The 26,096-nt window shown below is 37.5% G+C and overlaps 1 protein-coding gene across 15 annotated transcripts in view; it reads right to left on the bottom strand.

Annotated features, from left to right (window-relative positions):
- MPDZ (multiple PDZ domain crumbs cell polarity complex component) overlaps positions 1–26,096 on the bottom strand; it is a 93,689-nt gene that overhangs the window by 6,374 nt on the left and 61,219 nt on the right. For 10 of the 15 annotated variants that reach the window (XM_041485530.1, XM_041485534.1, XM_041485536.1 and 7 more), the window contains 18 exons: positions 25,293–25,385; positions 24,630–24,807; positions 22,407–22,517; positions 16,468–16,630; positions 15,676–15,872; positions 10,674–10,765; positions 10,319–10,409; positions 9,898–9,978; positions 9,254–9,346; positions 9,088–9,162; positions 7,575–7,752; positions 6,649–6,794; positions 6,247–6,330; positions 5,947–6,140; positions 5,544–5,691; positions 2,194–2,280; positions 802–898; positions 114–157 (listed from right to left, as the gene is read on the bottom strand). In XM_041485530.1, the coding sequence (XP_041341464.1) occupies positions 114–157; positions 802–898; positions 2,194–2,280; positions 5,544–5,691; positions 5,947–6,140; positions 6,247–6,330; positions 6,649–6,794; positions 7,575–7,752; positions 9,088–9,162; positions 9,254–9,346; positions 9,898–9,978; positions 10,319–10,409; positions 10,674–10,765; positions 15,676–15,872; positions 16,468–16,630; positions 22,407–22,517; positions 24,630–24,807; positions 25,293–25,385 (2,152 nt within the window). Of the gene's footprint in view, positions 1–113; positions 158–801; positions 899–2,193; positions 2,281–5,543; positions 5,692–5,946; positions 6,141–6,241; positions 6,331–6,648; positions 6,795–7,574; positions 7,753–9,087; positions 9,163–9,253; positions 9,347–9,897; positions 9,979–10,318; positions 10,410–10,673; positions 10,766–15,675; positions 15,873–16,467; positions 16,631–22,406; positions 22,518–24,629; positions 24,808–25,292; positions 25,386–26,096 lie in introns of those variants that run through there. The other 5 variants (XM_041485535.1, XM_041485537.1, XM_041485547.1 and 2 more) reach the window with 3 other exon arrangements.

Genomic DNA, 26,096 nt, shown 5'->3' with positions numbered 1-26,096 from the left:
TTCCTTTCCTAAAACAATGAATAGCCCTAGACTTCTTTCATTCTGTAAAGATACCTATTGGAAACATCTACAAAACCTATTCCTGATATATGCCATTGCATGCTACAACTTACCTTTTTTATTTCAACTGTTCTTAGTCCCTGTATTTCAGAAGCTGCTGTCAAATGAATTAAGATAAATGAAAAAAAAAAAAAAAGTTAAACTGGCATTCTGAGAAAACTTTTTCAATAAAGTCATCCAAATTACTATGATGATTCTAACTTTCTGCTTGTTTGTTATATACATTTTAATCTGATTTTGATAGTGGCTATCACTAAAATAATCGGATTGAAATAATTCTAGAATAGGTGAAAGAATCAACCATTTTCTCAATTTAAATAACTTTTGGAATAAGACTGCTAAACTCAAATGGAAGAGAAAAAAACCATTATTTTCTAGCAATACTTTGATCATAAATAACTTTGTTCTAAATTTAAGTATGAGACAGCTATTCCACATGTATCTGGATTTCTATGAGTTAGACAGCTTGTCATATGATGTATTTAAATTAAATAAAAAATTATGGCTCAACTTAGATTGTCAGTATCTAAACTGCTTACATAACAAGCTGCCAGTTTCTTTTATAAAAGGCTACTATAACATATATGTGATGTACTGCGCAGTAATCATTTATACAGCATTTTACTGACTAAGGAATTACTTTGAGGCCTACGTCACATAGTTAGACTATTTAACAGAAAGATCTCAGCTACCAGATCACATGTATAAAATACTGAAAGCACCAAAATTTCTCCAACTTACTGGTATGCTTCTTTAGGCCACTTTCAAAGACCTCAGATGCACTGGACCCAGAAACTGGGAAACTGAACGATGAGAGACTGCCACTTCCTTCACTGACCTACACACAACGTTAGAGTGGGATTAGAGAGGAGTTTCGCTGACCCAGTTACTAAAAGTAAAACTGTAACTCGCTGTATTAGTTTTCTTTTCTGCAGTATTTTATTTTTTCTGTACCCAGTTAAAACTGAATCAGAGAACTCCACAAAATTTTTGGTCACTGTAGATAGCTGTTTTTTGAAGCATCATTAGACCAACAGAAATTGTACTTCTACAATCCCATGCAAAGCTTTCAAGTGCTTCTTCTGAGGGCCAACAAGGACCTGGTATTTGCACCTTCTATCACCCTCTAAAGATCTTCTAATGCAAGTTAGCTACAAGTACCACAATAAGGACAGAATACAAAAGACAGGTATCAGTACGTCCTCATGTGGGCTCTCAAATGTTCAGGCTACAACTAAGATTAGAGTCTCCATTCAACTTGACCTGCACAATTTCCAGGAATATTTTCACTATACTTGAAGGGCAAGCAAAGGAACAACATGGATCCTTGTGAGCATAGTCCACTGACTGTGACACACTCTTCAACAGTGTGAACTTCATCTTAGAGTAAGACCAGCCAGAGTATGCACGTTTTCACACTGTTTAGAAACACTAATTCTGAAGAGAGCCTAAAATGTCAGTCTTTTCTAGTCTTAAATTGCTCACTTGAATTCCAATAATGTCTTAAAACTATTTATATTTAATACTTGATAATTTTTATCCTCAGTTCACAACCAAAGTTACTAAGGTAATTTGTGAGCCTTCAGAACTGTAGCTCCTACTGGACAGAATCACAGTGCAAGCTGCTATGCCATGGAAGATGCTTTCAAATACAGAAATTTATTTGAGGTTGTAACAATTCACCCTCAGACCAACAATAAAATAAATAAGAGAAGTCTGATGGAAAGAGCACAGGTTTCCTGCTTCTGCCTAACAAGTTGACAGTAAGGACATGCAAGGAATAGAGAAATTCCCTAAGCTTACCAAAGCAATACTCCACTGCATGCCAACTATTCTGACAGTAACTATGAGGTTTAAAGTTGACTCTAACTTCTGGTATTGATGAGAATTGGAGTTCTCTATGCTTCCAAGCTGGAGCCTGGAGCAAAGTCATTTCTGGCTTATATTTTTGGCTGGATCCTGTCTATAGAAGAACAATTTGCTAAACAGAGCATATAAAATGGCTACTGAAGATCTGCAAATTTTTTCCATCTTGGATCAGGCATGTGAAAAATATTGCCATTATAAAATAGATTTTTCTATTTGCTTTCATTATTTATTTCTCCTAAACTAACCAGTTTTATAGTTACATACCTGGCTGCTCTGGGATGTTCTCCTTTCAGAGTGAAATGGCCCAGCTTTTATTCTTCCAACCTCTAGCCTTACAGTACCTAAGGAACACTAAAGAAAAGTTACTTGTAACATATCTCTTCTGCCTACAAGACTAAAAACTACAATATTTAAGTGACTTTCTAGAAAGTGGAAGAAGAAAAAAAAACACATGGACAGACGGAAAAAAACCCCATGGACTAACAATCCTGAAATGAGCACTTTGCAGATAGAGCTCATAGCAGGACCCGTGACACACACAAAGCACACCAAGGTACTCAGTACTAAGCAGGATACTTTTTTAATACTGGATTCATCAGTATTACAATGCACACACGAAAATCACACAAGAGGAATAATTCTATTACATTGCAATTAATAAGGAATAGCCTCTGAACTGCAATGTCAACATACAATTTTTACAATAAAAGCTAAAACCAGTGTAACACATCAAAGTCTTAATCATTATTTATCTTAATATGACTAAGAACATGGTAATGAAACTGAAAGTTACTAATCTCTCTCAAACTTTTGAAATTATCTGTTACTCTGGATAGACACCAATAAAACTAAGAATTTTTGTGCAGAAAATTTCCTAAACATCTATAGTTTAAGTGAACTTTCTGCACCTGACTCTCAGCAATAAGCTGGGTAATGTGGACTGACTGCACATTGGAAAGTCCTTTCAGTAGCCTTTAAGATTTTAACTAATCTATTGAGTATTCACATGTCTACATAAAATGCATGTCTCGAGAAAATTCATGCTGCAATTATATATTTAAAAATCAAGACATTATTTTGAAAAAGCAGAAAAGTTATTACCACAAGGCTAAGAAAATTAGACTTTCAACATAGTAAAAGTCGTGTCAAGAAAAGACATTGATCTGCGATGTATAATACAGAAATTTCAGTTTTGTTGTTATTTTGATTTTTTTTCTTTCACTGGAAAGTTGTCAGCGGAAACTTCTGCATCCAAATAATTTAATAATACATGAGGTTGCCTTTATTTGTCATGTTTTAACTTGATTATCCTAAAAGAGATTCATGCATTTGTCAGAAAAATCCATAGTAATAGGTCAATATTTCAAAACCAACCAGACATATCCATTCAAACAAAGTTTCAATACCTCATATCCTGTTGCTATTCTCTTAGGAATGACACTAAAAAAGATTTATTACTAAATCACTTTTTATTTTATAAATAATGTTGACTTCTCAATGCCCTGGAACAGACTTGATCAAAGCTCAGGCAAAACCATTCTTCTCTGCTTGTATGAATTTAGCCATATTAAACCATATGGACAACTCTTATTCAAAGTGGAAAACTGAGGAAATATGTACCTAAAATTACCACATCCTCAAATACACAAACCCACAAATGAGATTTTAAAATTATGTGTGAAAGTAGGAGGTAATACTTTCCAGTGGGTCTCGTGAATAAATCAATTCCCATTTAGTTTTACTGCACTTTTCTCTCTCTAAATTCTCCTATTTGATAGATCCAGTTAAGTTTAGTGAGGGGAAAAACTGATGGTCTTTTCACATACTTTAGGGGATACTTCCAAAGAAACACTGCGAGAACAGACAGAATTCTCAGACCGATGACACATTCGACTTGTCTCATTCTACTTTAAATACACAGGAATTTTCCAAAGACTATAAAATAATTTTCCAGCAAAATACATTTTAGGCAGTTCAAGACAATTCACTCTAGATCCTACTCTCATGAATGAAAACCGAATGGATACATGAACAGGAAACAGTGACTGCCTACATGTGAGTGACCATGTTTTATTCCACTTATACTACATGAAGAAAACAATTATTAACAATAACATGTCTAAGGTATTTTAAAAGCCTATTTCTCAGGGCTATGACAATTAACCACAAGTACTACTGAGCAATGACGAAGTACTTAAAACTTGAATATATGAATGGTAAGTGCAGTCAATTAGATACTCCAAAATGCTTGTCAAAATGAAAGAAATTTCCCACAAGAAAAGGCATTTTTATTCAGAGCAGAGGTAGAGCATATGAAGAAGAAATGCTGTGTTCTTAAATAAAACTTAAAAACTGTCACGTAAGATGGGAGAAATACTATAACCAAAGAAGAGTATACTAATTAAGTTCAGTGTCACAACATAGATCCTGTTCTGGCATTCTCACTAATGGGCACAGATTGAAAATACAGAAGTCCTCTTTCTGACCACTGATCTCCCCTAGGACCCGTGCTTCCCAATAAATCCAAAAACTCAAGGACCTGTTCAAGATCTGGAAAAATATACCTTTGACTGTGAGTGTTAAGAAGCATGACCATGTGCCTATGTATACAAGAGACAGCTATAAGTAACATCTGTTAATTTTTTTCCAGTGAAACAGTTTTCCATTGAAAATGCTGACTCAGTGGAATTTTTACCATGCAGCATGTCTCAAAACTCTGGACTGAAAAACAGACAAGGTGGTTAAGCAGCAGGAATTCTTGGCAAACTACAGGAAATATTGTAAATCTGACTTTATTCTGATTTGCAAATAGGGGAAGGACATCAGAAAAAAAAATTATCAAGAATAGGTTGGCTCTAAGAGCTGCAGGTAGTTACTTCAGCAAAGTCTGAGAAAGCAGTTTCTTATACCAAATGCTTGGTCACTGAAAAACACATTGTAGATTTTAATGGATGTAGGGTGGCACAAGATGTACACAATAAAAAAAAAAAGATTAATGTCTCATAGCAGACCTGGTTACTCAACCTGGGGCTCTGAGTAAAAACCCTCGATTGTACGCTTCCGGACAGGGCATCCACACCTTCTCTGGGCATCCTATTCCAGGGCCTCACCATCCTCACATTAAAGAATTTCTGCCTAACAACTAATTAAACTTACTCTTTTGGTTTTAAACCATATCTTCTTCTCCTGTCACTACAGGCCCTTGTAAACAAACTATGAAAGCAGTCATTTTTAGCACAACCACTCTGCTGAATTCTCCATCGTTGAAGTTCTGCTTATCTTTCTGAAAATGCAAAACAGTTTACCAGCTATCAGTGTGTTCGACAAAATACAGTGTTAAGTTTTCAGTTGTTCTAGGTAATGGTATTCTATAACAGTCATCTATAAGCCCTATGTTCATAAATATACAGCTTTCTGCACCACCACTACTCCCAGTTTTATCAGGCAAAGTATCAAAATCTGAGTGCTCTAGATTTCAGGAAGCTTAAATTTGGATCCCCAAGTCATCTCACTGACACCTCAGTAACAGTCTGATCTCAGTTTGAATAAAGTTAAAGCTTTCAAAAAAATCTGGATCTCAATTTTTCATTCTTATCCATCTTTTTTCCCAATACCTTTAGCAAAGCTGCAACAGCCTCTTGGTTAGCATTTCGGACATCTTCTCCATTCACTGTCAATATCTGGTCTCCTTGCATCAATCTCCCATCTGTATCTGCTATTCCTCCTTTGACGATGTCTGACACAAATACACCGGTGTCATTTCTGCAAATACATACATGAATTTTACATTAAAGTATTGTTTGACAGTCATGTTTATGGCTTGTTATTGGGAACACAAACAAACATTGTCTCATTTTTCTGTTGAATAACACTGGCTTAGTTCCTCCAGGGAAGACTGGTTAGCTTAAGCACAAAAATCAGATGTGTGGCCTTCAAGCCCACAGGATCTGAGCACCAGACCACAAAGAAACGTGGTAAGCAAGTTTCAGACACTGAATCTCCAGGTACATTACATACCTTTTCCCAACAATACTCAGCCCAAGGCCTTTACCAGGCTTCTTCTGGAGCTCTATATTCAGCACATCATACATGTCTTCCTCCTTGTACTGGGCTTCATCTCTGTACACAGTCAGACGAACTTTTTGGGGTGTCTGACGGAGGACATTAATGGCCTCATCATGTGTGGCATTCCTGAGGTCAATTCCGTTCACCTGAAATGAAAGTGTACAATGGTAAATTGCGCAGCACCTTCCAGCAGACAAATACAAAAGGCTTAGCCAGCACTGAAAACTAAAACAACCAAAGAAATCACCATGCCTCTAGTATCTGATCACCAGCCCACAGTCGTCCATCTTTAGATGCTGCTCCTTCTTCATATACCTCATGGATAATGATTGCTCCCTGTAAACAAAAACAACATCAAAATTGCATGCTGAAAGAACAGGCACCATTTTGAACAAAAAGTAACTGCAAATTACTACTACAATTCATCAGTGAAAAGTCAGATGGAATGAAAGTCAGATGCACAATGAAAAAATTACCAAAATATTTACAAAGCTCATTTATACTTTTAATTTTAGGAAGAGCTTTCTTCTCATTTTTGTTTCTTTTGCGTCTTTCTATAAATGCTTTAGAAACAAATGACAAATCTCTTCTTTCAGACTTTATTTTCATTATTGTTACTTCACGTGAGTGACACATAAATTTCTTCCAACCAACCAGCAAAGTGTCTGCTCCTCCAACAATGCTCAGACCAAGACCAGTCCGCCCTTTGGAGATATCAATGGTTGTTTCACATCCAGGAATGATGGGACAAGTAGCTGGGTCGGAGGTTAACATGGCTGGAGTTGAAGACCTGCTTGTGTCTAGAACAACAATGAAACATCCTGGTTTACAGTAACAGAGTTCAGTATTAGGAAAGTGACTTTAAAATAGAATTTTTCAGAGTTCACTGACAGCTGTACAGCAGTAACTGAACAGCTGATCCACAGACAATGATGCTGCGATTTCTCCCTCCTCCTCAGAGAAGTACTATCCTACAGTTTTATTTGCCATGCCTCCTGTAGTTTTTATGCCATCATGAACCAGGTTTATAGTCTGGACAGCAAAAGCAGATACTGTAGACAACATACTCTATTTAGGATAGAACTTATGATATTGCATTACTTGAGTTATTATTAACTTAGAAGTGTCTTGCTTAACCAATGACTATCATCCATCAGAAACATCTTGACTCTCCTCTCTGATGGAAAAGAGCCAAATGTGGCTAGTCATAAACAGCAAGACATTCTAAACCATCCTCTTTTTCCACAAAAAATGATGTAACTTTTCTCCCTAACCTAAAGGAATGCCTCACTTAGTTCTAGACAACCATGACAGAGGCACCTGCTTCATGTCTGAGATGAAGGAGAAAATCCTTTTATCCTCCCTCCTCTACAACAGGAAGCCAAGAGGTAGGTCTTCAGCATGGGGGCACAATGCTTTATTTATACATACATGAATATGTAATCTGGAAATATTAGAAAATGCAGAAGACAGCTCAGTGCATACAAAAAGGGAAAACTTACAAGCTGGGTCTTTGTTTTCATGTTACAACCCCAGTGGTTACAACCCCAGTGAATACTGACACACAAGGAAAACATTACTTTTGACTGCTTCTGGTTCTGGTGAGCTGGAAGTGGGGACAGCTGCTGGTGGTTGTATATGCCTCTTCTCTGCTGGGACAGTGCTGGGAAGGGCTGGTGCTGTAGTCAGATTACCTGTCTCTGCTGGGTTGATTGTAAGCCTCACCACAGATTTGGATGTCTTCAGGAGACTAATAAACTGAATGATAAAGAGAAAAACCTATGAAAATTGTAACTGGATTGTTCAGTTGCAAACCAAAAATAAAGCAGAATAACAGCTCTGCAAACGGGAGCTACATGCTACAATCTTGCAGGTTATCTCATAAGGAACAAACACAAATATTGATGTTTTTCCTAAGAAAATTTTTTCCATGAAACTTTGTCAAAATGAGAATATGGCAGTCTTCCAATGGCTTCTCTAGACAAAATACCATATTGTACAGCAATTTTAATTTTTTTTTTTTTATTGTATAGCCTTTTAATGCTGGGTGGAGCCCAGTTCTGTTCTCACAGAAGTCAATGTAAAAATATCTAGCGAACTAGAGAAATGTGCAACTTTCATTCTGGAAGAAAAACTTGAAAATACTACCTGAACCATGGAAAGGAGAGACAGACACCAAGGTGTAGTACAAAATCTAGTTCAAAGAGATACTGAAAACCCCTCAAAATCAATTGCCATCTTACAGAACAGACTCCAAATCCTTCTGACTTTACATTTCAGTAGAGATATTTTCAGAAATTACTTAATCTGTGTTCTTACAAAGCTTACCTACCCCTACCTCCTTACAGAGAACTTCACTATCTCTTACTTATTTACTGCTTCAGAGATAGCAGCACATCAAAGAGTAAAATTGATGATCTCCTAATTGCCCTTTAACAAACAGAAAGTAATCTACTCATGCCTGAAGAATCACTTCTTGGTAGCAAGGTAGGTGCTAGAAAAACAGCTTCCTTGATTTACTACAGAACCCAAATTGAGTTTGCAGAGCTAGAAGCTAGAAATAAATCTTGTTATTTAGGAATGGATATATTTTTCTCCAAAGGTTTGAAATACTATGCTTGGAATATAATGAGACTGTTAGTACAGACAGTTCCCATGGATAAGCACAGTTTATTACTTGATTTACCACTGATACAACTCACTCATGCAAATTTACACATATTAGTTTTACTGGTTCTAGCACCTTTAAAGTGGACTAGCCATGAAGACTCATTATTGAGCAATAGTTCATGGCTTTATCACACTACTAAGCATCTCTCAGTCATCAGGTCTGAGCCACAGGGAAAATAAAATCACATTTGAAGCAGAGATAGGAGGATTCATGTAGTGCATTAATGTAAAATAACAGTTGAGCTATAAATTTACTACACTTTAGCTTATTTTGCAGTGGTTTTCTTGTGCCTGCAGATCTTTGGATTTTTTAGCCAGGTTTGCAAATTAAATAGTTATGAGAAATCTCACTAGCTTAAAACACAACCACCTCCTACGTTAAGCAGTATGCTTTCTACAACATTCCTGACACTTCAGAAGCACCTTTTCTACAGGATATCCCACAACAATTTCATCATCCACTGCCAGAATCACATCTCCAACTTTGATACGTCCATCCTGAAAAAACATAAAATAAAAAATATGAACTATGGATGCTACTCCAAAAAACATTCTTCATACTCTAATCAGATTTTAAACGTTCTCACACCTTTGCAGCTGCACCATGATCTGTTAAGCTTTTAATAACTACTCCATTAGCTGTGTCTTCTTCACTAATGGCAATTCCAAAGCCTCCTTGATCCTGGGCAAACAGAAAAATGCAAATGGTTAAGTACTGTGACATCAAAATGTTAGAATACAATCACTAAAGACTAGTGAAGCCTGCTGTCATATCAAGTCTGAGGTTTCACAATGCACCAATATTTTTGTCTTAAAGTATTTCTGGAGTAGATTCTGCCAAACAGTATACTGACTACCAAGTCAAATCTGAAACACTTCTCAATTCAAACCCATTCCTCTGAAACTTACAAGGTGAAACTGTAATTCAGCTTTTATTTTGAACAATTAGGGCATTGATTTTACCTGAGGAACCATCAGTAGAGATGGTTGTAAGAAGCTGGGCAAATAGAATAAGAGAATACTTCTTCCAGAGACAAAAAGCAATTAGCAAATCAAAAACAGTCTTTCTGTGAGGAAAGCTTTGTGGTCCATTCCCAAAGAGGAAGAGTAGATTTCTAGAAATCTCTTTTCCAACTTCTAGTAACTAAGAGACTATTTGCTCTAAGAGGGACAGCATTACAAAATTGAATGGCTATTGAATAAAAATGTGACTGATGTAAATTCAGTACATACCTTAGGAAGTTCCACATAGTGAATATTTTTACATGAACTTAAGTCAGAAAATGCACTCGGGTTTGCAACACTGATGTCAATCTAAAAGAAAAATAAAATGCAACTGTAAGTGACTATATCCAACATTTTGCACTAAAACAAAGTAGTGAGCAAATATTTAAATCTGCTCATTTTCTAGTTTCATTTAAACTTCTAAAACTCTATTGATGGGAATATTAAACTTACTTCATAGTACAGAAGAACTTAAAATGGAACAAAATTGATGACAGCTGTACTAAATTTAGCAACTTTACTAAAATGTCACTTGTTTTTCTATGAGTTTCCTTTTCTTTTACCGTATTTCCTAAGCAGACAGGATCCTCCTCTACCCAGAACAATTTTAGTATTTTGGTCAAATAAGAAAAACAAATATTTACATTACCTCTTGCTGTTGAAGTGTCCTTGAAGTACACTGTGAAGCCTCTACTGACTTTGCAGGGCAAACAGCCATCTGATTTACTGCATCCTTGCTTCTGCAATATATTCAGTTAAAGAAAGTAGTAAGAAGGCAATAGTACTGCCCCATATTTCTTAGGACAAGTTTAAGTCTGGTTCTTAATTTCTGGCAGTCACAATACAAATATCAAAACAGAAAACTACAAGACATATTTAGCAAGTAGTAAGATTGTCTTCAAAAGCACATCTATGTTACCAAAATTAAAAATAATAAACACTGTGTGAAACTTGAGCACATTAAAAATGAAACCTTTTCAGCCAAACCTTTAATCAGAACCTACCTAATATAGATTACTTTAACTTTAGATGGTGCACATTTGATTATTGAAGAAGCGTTCTGATGAGTCCTTCCATAAAGGATTTGGCCATTTATCTAGATAAGGAAAGGTAGAAATTATTTATCAAAATATTTTACACTTAAACTCCTTACACTTAAACTAAATTTTAAGCCTTAAAAAATTCCATATCACTGACTAAACAGCAACTGTATAAAATTAGAGTTATGTCCTACTTTCACTCCCTTTTTTCAGAAAAAAATATTCACCATAGTTTGACTTCAGACTAACACTGTCACAGTGCTAAAAACGTCATTCTCTGAGTTATATTGGGTTGACTTGGCACATAATCTATTTTCACTTGCCATTGATCACTTCTTGACTGATAAGGTGATTAAGCAAGGCCATGGGAAATTCTAACCATAACAAATAAATGAATTGCTCATATCCTGCAATGAAATTGCTATTCTTTATTAAATCTCTTGAATCCCTGAGCCAGGCACTTTTATACACAGAAGTCTGACCACTGGTACATTTAGCAGAGTTTTAAACTAGATTTGATGAGGAAGAATGAAGGGGATGTACTAAGGAGGCTTCTTCTCAAAAGGTGAAAAGGTTGATAATCCAGCTTAAGTGTCTCAACACCAATACGGGCAGCATGGATAACAAGAAAGAGGAACTGAAACCAGGTCCTCGATTGCACCAGAATCATGCAAGTCAAAGTCTATAATCTAGCTAGCCTCAAGAAATCTGGTGGGATGATTCACACCACTGGAACATTTCAGTCAAGGGCTACAACTTTCTCAGAAGAAAGAGCCTAGGAAGAAGGGGCAGCTCAGAAGCCTGTGGGTAAAAACTAAGGACAGCATCAGGGAGGGACACATTGTGGCTGGGATCCACCACAGGCTGCCTGATATATGCGAGCCTGTTGACTTCTTGCTTCAGATACAGAAATCATCATGCTCACATGCTCTCATCCTGAACGGGGGATTTCAACCACCTGCATGTCTGCTGGGAAAGTGGTACAGCTGACTGCAAGCAATCCAGAAGACTCCTGGAGAGCACTGAGGACAACCTCCTGGTCCCGGTATTGGACAAACCAACCAGAAAGGCAGTGTTACTGGACCTGGTGCTCACCAGCACAGATAAGCTTGGTAGAAGGATTGAGACTGGAGGCAGCCTCAGCTGTCGTGACAATGCCGTGGTTACATCACTGATCTCGAGGAACATGGGCTTGGAAAAAATGCAGAGTCAGAACTGACCCTTATCTTTAGAATAATGGACTTCCAGCTGTTAAAAGAATTAGTGGATGAGACTCCCTCAGAAACTGTCCTTAGGAACAGAGGACCTCACCAGTGCTGGTAGTTTTTTGAGGATACTCCATCCCCATGTGTAAGAAATCAAGTTAGGCAAGCTGGAAACCAACATGGCTAAACAAGGATCTGCTCCTCAAACTGAGGAGTAAGAAAGAAATGCATAGCCAGTGGAACTAGGTACAGATGATCTGGGAAGAATGCATAGATATGGTTTGGATAGGTGTAGAGATGGGTTTAGGAATACTAAGGCACAGAAGAAAGAGGCTTTGGCAAGGGATGCAAAGAGTTATCAGAAGGGGTTCTATAAGTATAAGGGGTCAGAAAAGAAAGACCAAGGAGAGTGTACCTCCCTGACAATCAAGAATGGACAGTTGGTGACAATGGATGTGGAGAAGGGTGAGGAACTCCAAAAGTTCTTCACCTCAGTCTTCAATGACAGTCTGGCTTCTTACATCTCTCAAGTTACTGAACCTTAGGAGGGGTTGAGAGAAGCAAAGTCTCTCCCACTGTAAGCAAAAAACAAGTCTGAGACCACTTGGTGAAACTGAATAGGCACAATTCAACAGGGTCTGATGATCTGCAATCCAGGTTCCTGAGGGAAGTGGTTGATATAGTTGCCAAGGCACTCTCCATCCTCCTTAAGAAGTCATAGAGGTCAGATAAAGTCCCCAGTGACTAGAAAAAAGGAAACACCACTCATTTCTTGAAAGTGGACAAAGGAACCTCCAGGAAACCACAGACAAACTGAGCCCCATCGCTGTACCTGAGAACATCATGCAGCAGATCCTCATAGAAGCAATGTTAAGGCATATAGAAGACAAGGAGATGATCTGAGACAGCCAGCACAGCCAGTGACATCTACTTAAGCCTCTGTAAGGCCTTTGACAAAGTTCCACACAACGCCCCTATTTTCAAATTAGAGACAGAGAGAGGTTTGAAGCGTGGACTATGTGGTGGATAAGGAACTGGCTGGATTGAGGCAGCCACAGAGTTGTGATCAATGGCTGTGTGTCCAGGTGGAGGCTTGTGACAAGTCAGGGCTCTGCCCTGGGAGTGGGGCTCTTCAACTTCTTTATCAATGATACAGATGAAGAGATTCAGTACACCCTCAGCAGATTTGCAGATGACATGAAGATGAGTGGTGCTGCTGACATAACATAAAGATGGGGTGTCATCTGGAGAGACCTAGACACACTTGTCAAGTGGGTCTGTGGGAATCTCATGAGGTGCAACAAGTCCAATTACAAGTTCTACACCTGGGTTGGGGCAATCCAAGATAGGAGTATGGACTGGGAACATTGAGAGCAACCCTGTAGAGAAAGACTTTGGGATTCTTGTGAAAGAAAATCTGGACATGAACCAATACTCTAGGCTTACAGCCCAGAAGGCCAATGACATCCTGGGCTGCATCCAAAGAGTTTTGACTAGAACGTCAAGGAAGCTCTACTCTGCCCACGTGAGACCCTACCTCAAGTATTGCATCTCATTAGGGAGTTCTCAGCACAAGATGTGGATCTGTCAGAGCAGCTCCACAGGAGGGCCATGAATATGATCAGAGGGCTGGAGCACCTCTCCTGTGAAGACAGGCTGAGAGAGTTGTGACTGTTTAGCCTGGAGAAGGGAAAACTCTGGGGATACATCATTGAGCCTCTCAGAACTTAAAAGGGGCTTACAAAAAAGAGGAAGAGTAACTTTTTACAAGGGGTGATAGATTTATGAAAAAGGTTTTAAACTGAAAGAAGGAAGTTTTAGAATAGATGTCAGGAAAAAACTCTTTACCCAGAGGATAGTAAGGTACTGGAATGGGTTGCCTGGAGAAGCTGTGGATGCTCCACCCTGGAAGTGTTCAAGGCCAGACTGAATGGGACCTGAGAAACTTGATCTCCTGGTTGGCAACCCAGGCCATTGAGGAAGACTTGCAAGTAGGACCCTTAAGATCCCTTTCCAACCCAAGCCATTCTAGACTCCACACTTATTATCTAAAGATGTGACCTGGCAATCTTTTTTCCATTTGGCAGAGCAGACTAGTCACTATAACACCTTGAAGTACCTACAATTCAGACAGGAGAGGAGCTGTCAGTGTGAATTTATAGACTATTATTTGTTTGTTTGCATTTTATTAGTTGCACTTTTTCTTGAAAATGGAAAACCACAGTGCTGAAGTTAATTCAAGAAAAGAGAAATGATGGAAAAAGGACAGTTTGGACCCACACAAAGGGAAAGTAATAAAATGCACTAATAGTAATAGGTAGCACTAACAGAAGCAGACACACAGCAAAGCAACAGATGAAAGACACTGTACTGAGGGCTAACCACAACACCAATCATCTCCTATGCAGGGTGTGCGCACCAGGCACGGTCACAGGGATCCTGAGCTCCGTCATTTACACTGGAGCTCACAACCCAAATGCAGTGCTCCCTCCAGTGCTTCCCACAGCCTTAGGAAAAATACATGGTCAGGCTGCCAAGTGTGGGAATGGGAGATGGCCCTCAATAGCTGATGGACGGCTTGGGAACATAGAGAGCAAGCTCAGATGTCTCCTCTCAGAACAGGCTGAGGCAATTTCTTAGCGTTAGTCTGAAAGTTTATAGTGTGGACAGTAACCAAGAAATCACAAGATGATAGCTTCAGACAGACGTGTGTCAACATGTTTCCAGAATATTCCACCACTTCTACATCAGGATTTTAAAAACAGATGCTTCAAGTCAACAGTCTCACAATATTGGAGTCTGCAACAAAGTTCCCTCCATGAAACTTGGTCCATAGTGCCAAAAATCCCTTAATTTCTTTCCTAGTCTGCAAATTCCAGCCTATATAATTTACTCTCTTAATGTCTCCCTCAAGCTTTGTTCGGATTCACCATTCCCTCTCTGTACCTGTACTTCGCCAGTACATCCTCAAACACTTCCACATATAGCTTTGAAGTTATACAAACTATTCTGTGAGGGTAATGTTACCTACTGCTATCAGAAAGAATGGGCAAAGCTACAGTAGAGAATACATCTCCAAGTATCATCAAATGGGCTGTGGGAATATAGAAACATAAATTATGCTCACACATGTACTTGGAATGTAAGTTGCATGTTTAGTGGTTCAGTCACTCCACCCCAATAGAAAACAGCACCCAAACATATAATGAGTTAGAAGTCCATAATAAAAACAGATCTGTTCCTGTTTCCCCAATTTAAGTTCCACATTCTGTGTTACACAATATAAAAATATTCTGCTATTATCACACTTCTAGTAAATAGGGAAGTAATTAAAAACTCTAGAGTACTTCACAGATGGATGGACTGGAGGACTTCAATATTTTTTATGGTCTGCAATTCACTGCCATTCCATATGTCTCAGTAACTCAGAAACAGCTGTTGTCCCGCATTTCTATTCAACAGACCTTCATTCAGAATTGCAGAATCTTCTGAGCTGGAAGGGACCCACAAGGATCATTGAGTCCAACTCTTAAGTGAATGGTGCATACAGGCATCTAACCCACAATGTGGTATAATTATAACCAGGAAAAAATCTGCTACAGCTATCTGGCATAAATGAGAAGGAAAATCTTACAGCCTAGTGATATGAACTTGGATAAACTTGGGATTTCAAAGTCTACTGAAAAACATACAAATTTCGGCAAGAATCTTTTATTTGAAGTCAGTACATTTGGGCTTCAGTATAAATTGCAAAAACTCACCTCTAGCAACTCATCTGCAATCTGTAACCTGCCATCTTTTCCAGCTGCTCCATTTGGATCAATTCCCACTATAAAGACACTCATCCTGGATCGGTCTTTGTTACCAGCAAGACTAAGTCCCAGACCTGTCTTTCCTTTTTCCAGCTCAATCATGTGTAGCTCCCCTGGTAGATTTCCATAGCGCTGCATGATCTTTTCTAAATGTAAAAGTGTGGGTAGCAGAGGTTGGATTTACATTAGAAAGTTTCACAAGTCACCTAGAGAGTCAAGATCAGTGCTCAGTGTGCAGTATCTGACAGAAGAAGCCCCAAATGGATGATTAAATTTTCAGTGTAAACCACACCTTCTTTAAAACTAAGCCTTAGGTGATTTATAAAAATATTTCTAGCTTCTTGTTTTCCTTATACTTTCAGAAAATATTATAACTGTTCTTAAAAAAATTCACACACAAAAGAAGTAATCTTCTCATCAGTAACAATTTCAGGTAACAGATACTACCACATTAATCACTGCCAACAGTTACCTGAAGTACACTGAAATTCTTCAAGTAGTCCTACATTGAATTGGGACCATGGAGAAAAAAAAAAGATTGCAGTGCAATGAAGAAAAAGAAATGAGTTTTATATTTTACTATGTGAATCTGACCAAGCACAACTAAAATAGCAACCTTAGCACCTAAACCATGATGCACATGAGAAAGAAGCAGTTCAAACTGGATGCCCCCAGACCTGTGTCTTTTACAGTGCAATTTTAATACTAAGCATTTCAAATATTATCACAGGAAAAACTTACTCCAGCTGTAACCGAACTCATCCTCCTTCTCCACATCTTCTGGGACTCTGATAGAAGATGACTGTGCAACATCAGAGCTCATTCCTGAAAATGCTGAAGGAGGGGGCAGAGGCAAGTTACAAAGCGAAGTCTTTTCTGGTTCTGTATCAGACTGACCAAATGCCTGTGAAGAATAAGAAAAATGAAGTGACTAAGAAGATGCAGGCTCTCTGTAGGGCAAACTAGTACACAAAAATGTCAAAATGGCAATGACTATACCTTCAAAGTTTCAATACCAAGCAGCTGAAACTCTAAATTAATAACAGCGCACAGAAAGGCAGAGAGATCAAAGACAGAAACAAACACCAGGCAAGGTAAGAAAAAACATCACTCCAAAATGTATCTGGAAGCAAACATGTCACAGTAAAAGCCCAATTCAGTAAAGTTTTATGTGCCACTTTACGTTTCAGAAAAAGCCTCTTAAGAAGACTCAAGTGCTTTTGTTTTAATGCCAGATTTGTAAAAGATTTATAACCAATTTTACTTTTAAGAGTCATCACATGTAATTTCCTCCCATCATATGCTTAGGAAGCCAAACATGATGAAAGAGAAAGTAAAAAAAAAAAAAACAAACTGTGAACTTTCAAAAATACCTACAGGAAAAAAAAAGCAACTGGCATATTAACTTAAAGGACAGTTAAAAATCAAAATTAAACAGACAATAACTGAAGAAATTCATAGTGACTGGACCTTTTCAGTCTCATTTACTAGTTTCCTACAAGCTGCACAGAGAAGATCAAATAAACAAGGATACAGGTTAAATCACAAGAGACAGATACTTGATGTGTTCTATTCATATTCACACAAAGTTAAGAAGTATAAATGCACAACTACTGCAATAAAATGGTTAAATGCCCAAATCCACAGCCTTGAAAGCTTCCATTCAAGACAGTTTCCTTAAGGAATATGGACTCTGATAAGGAATTTCACTATGTAAAATCTGTAAAAAATTGCCTTGCTTAAAGTAAACATGCAAGCAAGAAACCTCTCTCTGAATATCATCATTCTTTAGCTTATGTATGCCCAAGAGACCTTGATATTTGACAGACTGGCTACTGAAGTAAACAAGAATTTTAAAAGAAAGCCAAGTTTTTACAACACTCAAGTTTTCAGGTGTGTTGCCCTCGCTTCATAATCCTATTGTCATCATTTCAGTTCTCACTACCTTCATCAGCAAGTTTGAACACAGTATCTCTGATGGTGCCTTTAGGTGCCAAAATCTCTTCATCAGAGGCAACAGTGAAATTAATAACAACATACACCTTGGAAAACTTTATCAGCTTTCAAATTGAAAGTGTTGAGAAACCTGGGAAGCTACCAGTTTAGTAATTTTAAAATTTAAGAAAGGTCCCATGTCTGAACAAAAATTACTTATCTTCACCCTGTAACTCCAAAGATATAAAGACACTGCAAATGTCCTACTTCAGTTCTCTCATTCTGCTTCTGCTTGAAGAAGATTTTTCTTTCATTTAGGAACTTCTTTGAGAAACTTAACTAAGAAGTCACTAAATCTCAAAAGTGTGGGAAGTGACACTGAAGCAAATAATTCATCTAAGACAATGTCATCCTTCTAAGATCATACCTAACATTCCTAAACTGAAGCAACAAAATTCTAGCACAAACATTGTGCTAGAATTCTCAGAATCATTCTCAGAATCAGAGAAGAGTAGAAACACTACCTAGTAACACTAGAAGTTATTTTTCACAATCAAAAATTCATGTGTGCACAAAAAGAAAAGTGGGTAATACACCTCCACATCAAGGAAGGGTAAAAGGGAGAGAAGCTCTAGAAAAACTCTTTTTTCAGAGGTCTTCCTAGAGTTTTACTAAAGCTAAATAATATCCTGGAAAAATGAGGAAATATGGTGTTGTGATGCGTTGACCCTGTCTGGAGGCCCACCAAAGCTGCTCCATCACTTACTTCTTCAGCTGAACAAAGGAGAAAAAATATGACAAAAGTCACCTACCATAGCCTCCCCAACTACCATTATCTTGCAATGCAAATCCAGTACAAGTGTGAGATCAAACCAGATCAGCAAACCTTAGTTTTCATGTTTTAAAACCAAAATTAACATATTACTTTAGAGGTACTGTTTGTAAGCGACACTGTCCAAGAACAGCAAAACTTAAAGAAAACATGACCAAAAAAAGGATCAAAATATTGGTGTAAAGGATCTCTGGAAGATTTGCAAGGTGAGGATGTAGGGCTACATCCTGACAGATTAGCACTTATTAACTGCTGCCACCATAATATGACTGACAAAAAAAATGCATCTTTTTGTATCATTGTGAATGTGTAACAACATTACATAATGTGACCATTTTTGAGGCATAAGGAAATGCTGAAATGAAAGTAAAAACAAGAGTCCTTGGTAGGAGGGTAAAAACTGTGCTACAATGACATTTGGCGGGAGGGGAACATGTCCTGCCTGCAGAACTCCGCTTGACACATTTGAACAGCCAGAAGCAGAAGCTAGTCCCCACAGTTTACACACACATAAGACTTTTGCTCCCTGAATCGGGCAATACACAGAAACCTAAAAGGCTTTAACTCATGAAATACTTTCAGTGTGTCACACCACAGTATTTCATTTAAAATGCAAAGCATCCAACAGTTGCTGAACCCATTTAGCTACCAGGGTCACTCTGATCACAGCCAAGCAAATACTGAAAATGGCAGCAAGTCTGGAACTTGAAAAAATGAAGGCACAGGAGGAAAGAGAAGCAGTACTCCAGAAGTTATCACAGGTTGTGTACAAAAATGGACAGCACACATACAGTAGGACCAACTGACAGGAATTAAGACAAACCTTGAATGGTGTGGGAGCAAAAGGGTTAGTTGGGGAACAACGGAAGGTAACCCTAATTGGATTCGATACCTCCTACAGTAACAGAAAACAGCAATCCACATGTTATAGCATCTTTGGCAATACACAGTACTATTAACCAATAACTCATTTTGAATTACGGATTCATTTTACTAACTGCAACAACTTTATTAACTTGATTTATAAATGGACCAAAGCATTTAAGGAGTTACTAAGGACCCTGATTCATCAAAGTTTCTCACTACACATGAACCTGAGTTCAGAAAAGGAGAGAGATTACAAAAGCATTCTTATATGAGTGCTAAGAAAGGAATTATGCATAAACTACAGGATCATCAGGTTTTCTTTTAAAATGTGTGCAATGTTTTTCAGAAATACTTTTAAAAATATAGAAAACATAAGTCATCATTTATGTTACATGTCTACTCCCTTTCCTCAGAACTGTAACAAACACAAAGAGATTTCAAAACACACATGCAATTATACACCACGTATCATATTTTAAGTGTTTGTTGCACATTCAATATTTTCGACAACATGGGAAAATAGACAAAGGGCACAATCACTTGCAAGATGTAAAACCAGCTAGAAATTATTTTATTAAATCAAAAATGCATGCATATTAGGATTAAAGTATTTTTATTAGAGGTTAACGTTGTTCCTATTGTGAATAACATGCAGTAAGTATGCACTAGCCACAAAAAAAGTGTAACTTTGTTTTATTTCCAAAGGCATCAGCATCCTAATCATGGTGCATGTAAAGAATTTTCAAGAAGCAGAGAGCAAATATTTTCATGAAGCATCATAAAAAAAAAAGTTGCAAGTTTGGGGTTTTTTTTTTAATGCAAAAATGAAAGAGAAATATCAAAGCTGGAAAGTCATAACCACAAAAAAACCAAAAAGACGTACATAGCAGCAAAAGACCTTACACTGATGAGAGAGTTACACTTGTAACTGATCTTATAACTGAAAACGTATTCCTTTGGTAGCTCTGAATAGATCAGCTTTAGTAGTTATGATTAATGGAGCTGGCATTTTTTAACTTCTCCATAACTTTTCTATATATATGCATGTCTGTGTCTTTAAATTCACTACATAGAGTCCTCAAGCTCATCAGCCCAGCACATAATGCAAACTAGTATAAAAGAATTTAAATGCAGAGAGACAGCAATGGGAAAGAAGCACACATAGGATGTTTGGTGAGTGAAAAGATAGTGCGTCATCATCCAACCTTAGCAGTGTTGAACTGAGAAGAATCAGCAAATGGGTTAGTGCTGCTGAAGACAGCTGGCCTACTGAAAACACTGTTCTGCAGAAAAGGCAGGGAAGGGTTCTAAAAGGAAAGCATAATAGAAACTAAGCAAAAAAAAAAAAAAATTAATGAATCCTTTTCAATCATGAACCAAAACACATTCATTCAGTTGTCTGGGCTAACCAAACAGGGTCCACATTCTACACTTGCAACAGATATGTGAAACTGGGCACAACTGTATTTGCCCTGTGTTTCTGATGCTCTGTCAGCAGAGAGGAAAAGCATCAATTCTCACACCTGCTCTGGATCACAAAGTACATCAAGTTCAGAATTACACTGCATTTATGTGTTGTGATATTTGAAACGTTTTTTCCAAACATATGGGACACTCTCACACATTAATTAATTGTGGATTTCTGGGTTAGGATGTCCAAGATGCTAAGTTATCAGAAACTAGCAAGCATTTAATACAGCAGCATAATGCTGTAACATTACTATGGGACCACAATCACAGTGATATATTGTTTCTTACACAGAAATGTACAGAGGAGGGTATAGGTATGAAACACACTATCACTATCTTTTCACAGGCTACTTGCATTATTCAGGCTGTTCTGAAGTACACACAGGCTCTCTCTTAACTACTAAACCTTGCATGAAACAAAATCGAAGAAATGGACTCATTAGCTACATGTCACTTAAACTGACTGCCTGGTTAAATACATAGTGGTACCATAATAATTATAGCTCATGTGTGTAGGCAGTTAACTACATGGGCAACTGCACATGAATGAAAGTAGGAAATTCTTATTATATAATAAGATCTTATTATTAGGTACAAATGCAAGTTTCAAAATATGAAAATAATAAACACAATGCTATTTATGAAGATCACAACAAAATGTATGGGTACAGGAAGAGCATTTGCAATGTTTCTGCTTACAGAGAAACAAGAGTTTGTTAGTACAGTCAAGAAATAACCAACACGCTTAATTTGAAAATAGAGAATAAAAAGCTACAATAAAAATAGCAAAGGAGCATTCTCTAAATAAAAGTAGTGATATAGTAATGGCATAATTTCCATCCCAAATGGGCCTAAACATTCAGTAGCAGCAATTCTGTTCACATCACAGCAAATACAAAAGCATTACTTTAGTAGTTTGAGTGTCAATAATCAACATTCAACAGAGCTTCTTCATGCAACTTTACCTTAGATGACTGACGATAAAATGGGTTAGTAGATTTCTGCCCACAGGGAGCAGAAGCTGAAGAAGGGCTATAAAGAGACTCTGGCTGGGGAACAAGAGTTATGAGACAACTAGTAAATAAACATGCAGCTTACACAAACTCTACAAAGAGGAAGTTTAGTTTCTAGTGATGCAAGCAAGTTATATTAAAGCACTGTAGCTTTTGTCTGCAATGTCCATGCAGCTTAGTGACGGAAAACTTCCGTGTACTTCTAGGTCCTTTCATTAATGTCCACAGAATTTTTTAACAGGTGCTGTATTTCTGCATGCGCTCCTCAGACACGCTGTCAATCTCTAACAGATGGTTTTAGTTAGACTCCTACTCTGCCCCCCAACAAATTATCTTTCTTGAGGCTTTTCAAAATAGTTTGAGGACGGTGTGCTGGAGGGTATTTCCAAATCCAAATCGATTTCATTCTAAATGGAAATAATACTTAAATCAAATCTTTGTTATCAAAAGAGTTGAGATGGCACTTTCAGGATTAAATATCCCATTCCCAAATACCACTATCTTGAACATTTTCTTCATCTATTACTATGTATTACATCTCTTTTCACATTCTTTATGCTTACCCTTGGTCTGCTTATAATGCTCTGTACCATAAAGACTACAGGATTGCCTGCCTTCCGTATCGCTTCCACAGCTTGTTCGTGGCTGGCATCTCTGAGGTCAATTCCATCCACCTGTAATTGGAAGGCCTCATCTTAACATTGCAAGAAGCTACAAGAGTCAGTTCTGAGTTTTGGTTAGGAAACTTTGACTAAAACCTAAGCCCAACCCTCTGTTTTTAGTGGACCTTTCTACAGACTTGGCCTGAGGTCCCTCAAACACAGGTTTGGTATTTTCAAGAGTGCTAATAGAACATCAAATAAATATTCTCTTATTCCTCTGTTTTAAAAATTTTTTAGTTCAGACTCCATAAGTTTTCCCACAAGCAATGTAACAGAAGAGATATGATAATCTGGAGAGTAGGAATATTTACCAAATACTGCTTCCTGCAAGTCCCACCTGAAGAAAAAACTATTACCTAGGACTTTATGAGATTTTAAAACTGACACTTGTTAGGTGCTGGAGAGTTTTTCATGATGGGGTATTAAGCCATTACAGTGTACTTTTTTCTTTTGTTTTATCTTCTATTATTTTTTTTCCTAGCGCAAGATAAGATTAATTTTAGCTACTAGACACTTTCTTCAGAAGTTAAATTTTTAGGTCAGAGCTGAAAAGCTTTCTATCTTCTGGAAGAATGCATGTACACAGGATGGCTAAGGACAAATTTGTGCCTGGTTTGGTTTTTTTTTCATGTCTGTATATGTATGGGTATGTAAAACAATTTGTCCTGTTATCCAGGTAAGAACGATGTTAAGGTGAGGTTAGCATCAATAAAGTATTGTCACAATGACCACAATAAAAGCTAGAAGCTAACACAGAAAGGTTATTTGTTAGTGGCAATTCTAGCACACAAACTTATATGATGAGGATTACCCCTACAACTTTTTAATTGTCTAAGTCCACCTTAACCTTAATCATCCATTGCAAATAAGAGAGCACAAAAACAATCTGAGAGAAATTCTAAACCTATGAGGAACTGAACAAGAACAACAGTAGTCTAACTTCTCATGTCTGAAAAACTGTATGCACTACAGAGATGGAAGTTTACATATGCAACAACTTGAGAAACTGAAACCATTCATTCAGAAACAGTCACATTAACACTATATTTTGTTTTCACTCACGCATTCCAGTTTCTGCAATCATCACTGTCAGAGACAAATGCACTCAGGTGAAATGAATGCTTTTAACTTTGTGGCCTTCAAGCAAAATTCCAACTCCCAACTTCTTATACACTGCAAACTGTTCCATCCTGTTATAGAAAGTGCTACCTACACTAAGATATTATTTCAAGATCCTCAAGATCGATATTGTAGTAAACAGCAAACTGCAGTTTCAGTAACACCATGTAAGTCAAGCCCGGTCTGAGCAAGAATCATCAACTCCAACACTCTGCTTGTTGGGCTTCTTACTGAAGGATAGTCAGCTAAGGACATGTAGCAGGGTTAAATGGAGGCAGTTTCTATTAGCCTGACATTGGAGATAGGGCAATGTCTGACACCAATAGTCATGTTAGGAAAGATCTATTCTCTTCAGCATGTTTATTCTGCAATATCTTTAAGTGACAAAGCAGAACTGCCTGCATGAGCACAGGACTAGCTAAGTACAAGAGAAATGATGATAAATCCTACCCTGCAATACCACTGGCTACATTATACTGAGACATGGGCAAAATGTTCCTCATGTCTCAAGTATTAAACACAGATTTCTTCATGTCAGGAGAAAAAAAAATGTGTCTCCCTTAACTCCCGCACAAGATGCGTAAGAACTATTTGAATCAATTAAGAAATTGATTCAAATTATCAAATTATGGAAATAATCTTGGCATCCATTTGCATGGTTTGCACTGGCTGTTGCTATTGTTACCCAGTGAAAAGGTGCAAAAGGTGAAAAATCTTTTCGATTCACCAAACTTAAGCTTTTTCCTACACATTCTGGTTTTCAAATGGGCAAGTCAAACTGCTGGCTTTGTAGAACCCTGCTCACACAGTCAGTCATACGTTTCAGGTTGAATATTCAACTAACAGGCAGCTGTCTGCACACAAACAGCAGCCGATGGTACTACAGTCTGTGTGGCTCAAGTGGTATCAGCTGTGGCAACTGCACAGCTGTCAGCCCACCACACATCCATTTCAGTGACTCCTGAGATGCTGGGGGAATTGCAGCAAAAGGGATTCAGATGGTACCTCTACAATCCGATCTCCAGTTTTCAGTGTTCCATTTTTGCCAGCTGGGCTGTCTTCCAGGATGTGTTTGATAAAAATCCCTCTCATCACTTCTCCATTGCTCAGGCGGCTTCCCATCCCTCGTCCTCCAACAATGCTGATGCCCAACGACTTGCTAGGCTCTCTCCAGAGTTCGACCCTTTTGTGATGAAAAAAGGACCAAACCAAATTAAAGTCTGTTGTGATTACAACAAAGATGCACACTGAAGACACCTGGATTAGCACAATTATTTTGAAAAATTCTGAAATAACTCCTCGTTGCAAAGTTTTGTCTTTCAGTGGAAGTTATGTACCAGATTGATCAGAACTTCTGCAATTGAGTCTAGTATTGGTCAGCTTGTTTTGAGTTCTAATAGAAACTTTGAATCTTTCTCTTCATCTTTTTTGACTTGATCCCTGTGAGTCAGCTTGGAATAAGTAGAGATGAATTACTATAACAATTAAGACACTGCTAGACTGCAGGGACGTAGCCCAATGTAGTAAAAGTCAATCATTAATCATTCCAGCAATGCATAACATACATAAGAGCTGCAATTCTGTTGTTTTTTACTTTTCTCAAAATATGTTTCAGAATTTTTGAATTTCAGATGATATTTTATAATGTGCAACTAGATCTGCACTTACTTTCTGGGCTGGTTCCAGTTACTGAAACCTGCATTTTGAAGTTCACTTTCTTCTCCCTCCCCCTCTTCACGTTCTGGAAGCTCTGGAAGTTCTCTGATGATAAACACGAACATGTAATTAATTTCTAAAGAATACACATAATCACTAGATTTTTCTGAAAAATTTCATATATTGAGTCACCCTGACAGTTTCAGAATTTGTACACTGGATTCAGGTAAGGAACTTCTTTTTCTGATGTCTTTTAGAATACATATGCTGTTCAGGGATTCCCTGTCTACTTCTTATCTGCAATGAAGCTTCTATCCACAACACAGAACAACAAAATGCAATTTGGAACTACAACCAAATCAAAGCTAAAGGTAATTTATGGTTTTCAAAATGGAAGAAATTACAACAGCAGCACTCAACTAAACTTACTGCTTTTGGAGATTAATTGCAAAAATCCAATTATTAATTACTTTGAAATTTTAGACAGCAACTGCACTGAATTTTCAAAACTGAAGGAAAAGAACGACACAATTTATTCTTTCCAGTCATGTTCTGGAAGACCATCAATACCAAAATCTTATGTTGGAAACTTCAGTATTTGTGGCAATCCATAAATCCAATTGCATGGTATTTAAGAGAAATTTAGGATGAGAAAGAATTCAATCTCCTTTTTGGACAGATCAAACAGACTTGCAAAAATGCTTAGAAATTTGCTAGTCAAAGCAAAAACTGTATTTCTAACAGCTTTTTACTGTTGTGGCTGCCAGACTGAAGAAAATAATCCATCTTTCATGTCTTCTGAAATAAAACTTATCT

This window comes from Pyrgilauda ruficollis, unplaced genomic scaffold, assembly GCF_017590135.1.
Source record: "Pyrgilauda ruficollis isolate IOZ18807 unplaced genomic scaffold, ASM1759013v1 scaffold71, whole genome shotgun sequence".
NCBI classification, from domain to species: domain Eukaryota; kingdom Metazoa; phylum Chordata; class Aves; order Passeriformes; family Passeridae; genus Pyrgilauda; species Pyrgilauda ruficollis.
The sequence above is the reverse complement of the archived record's forward strand: the minus strand, read 5'-3'. Positions and strand labels throughout refer to the sequence as shown.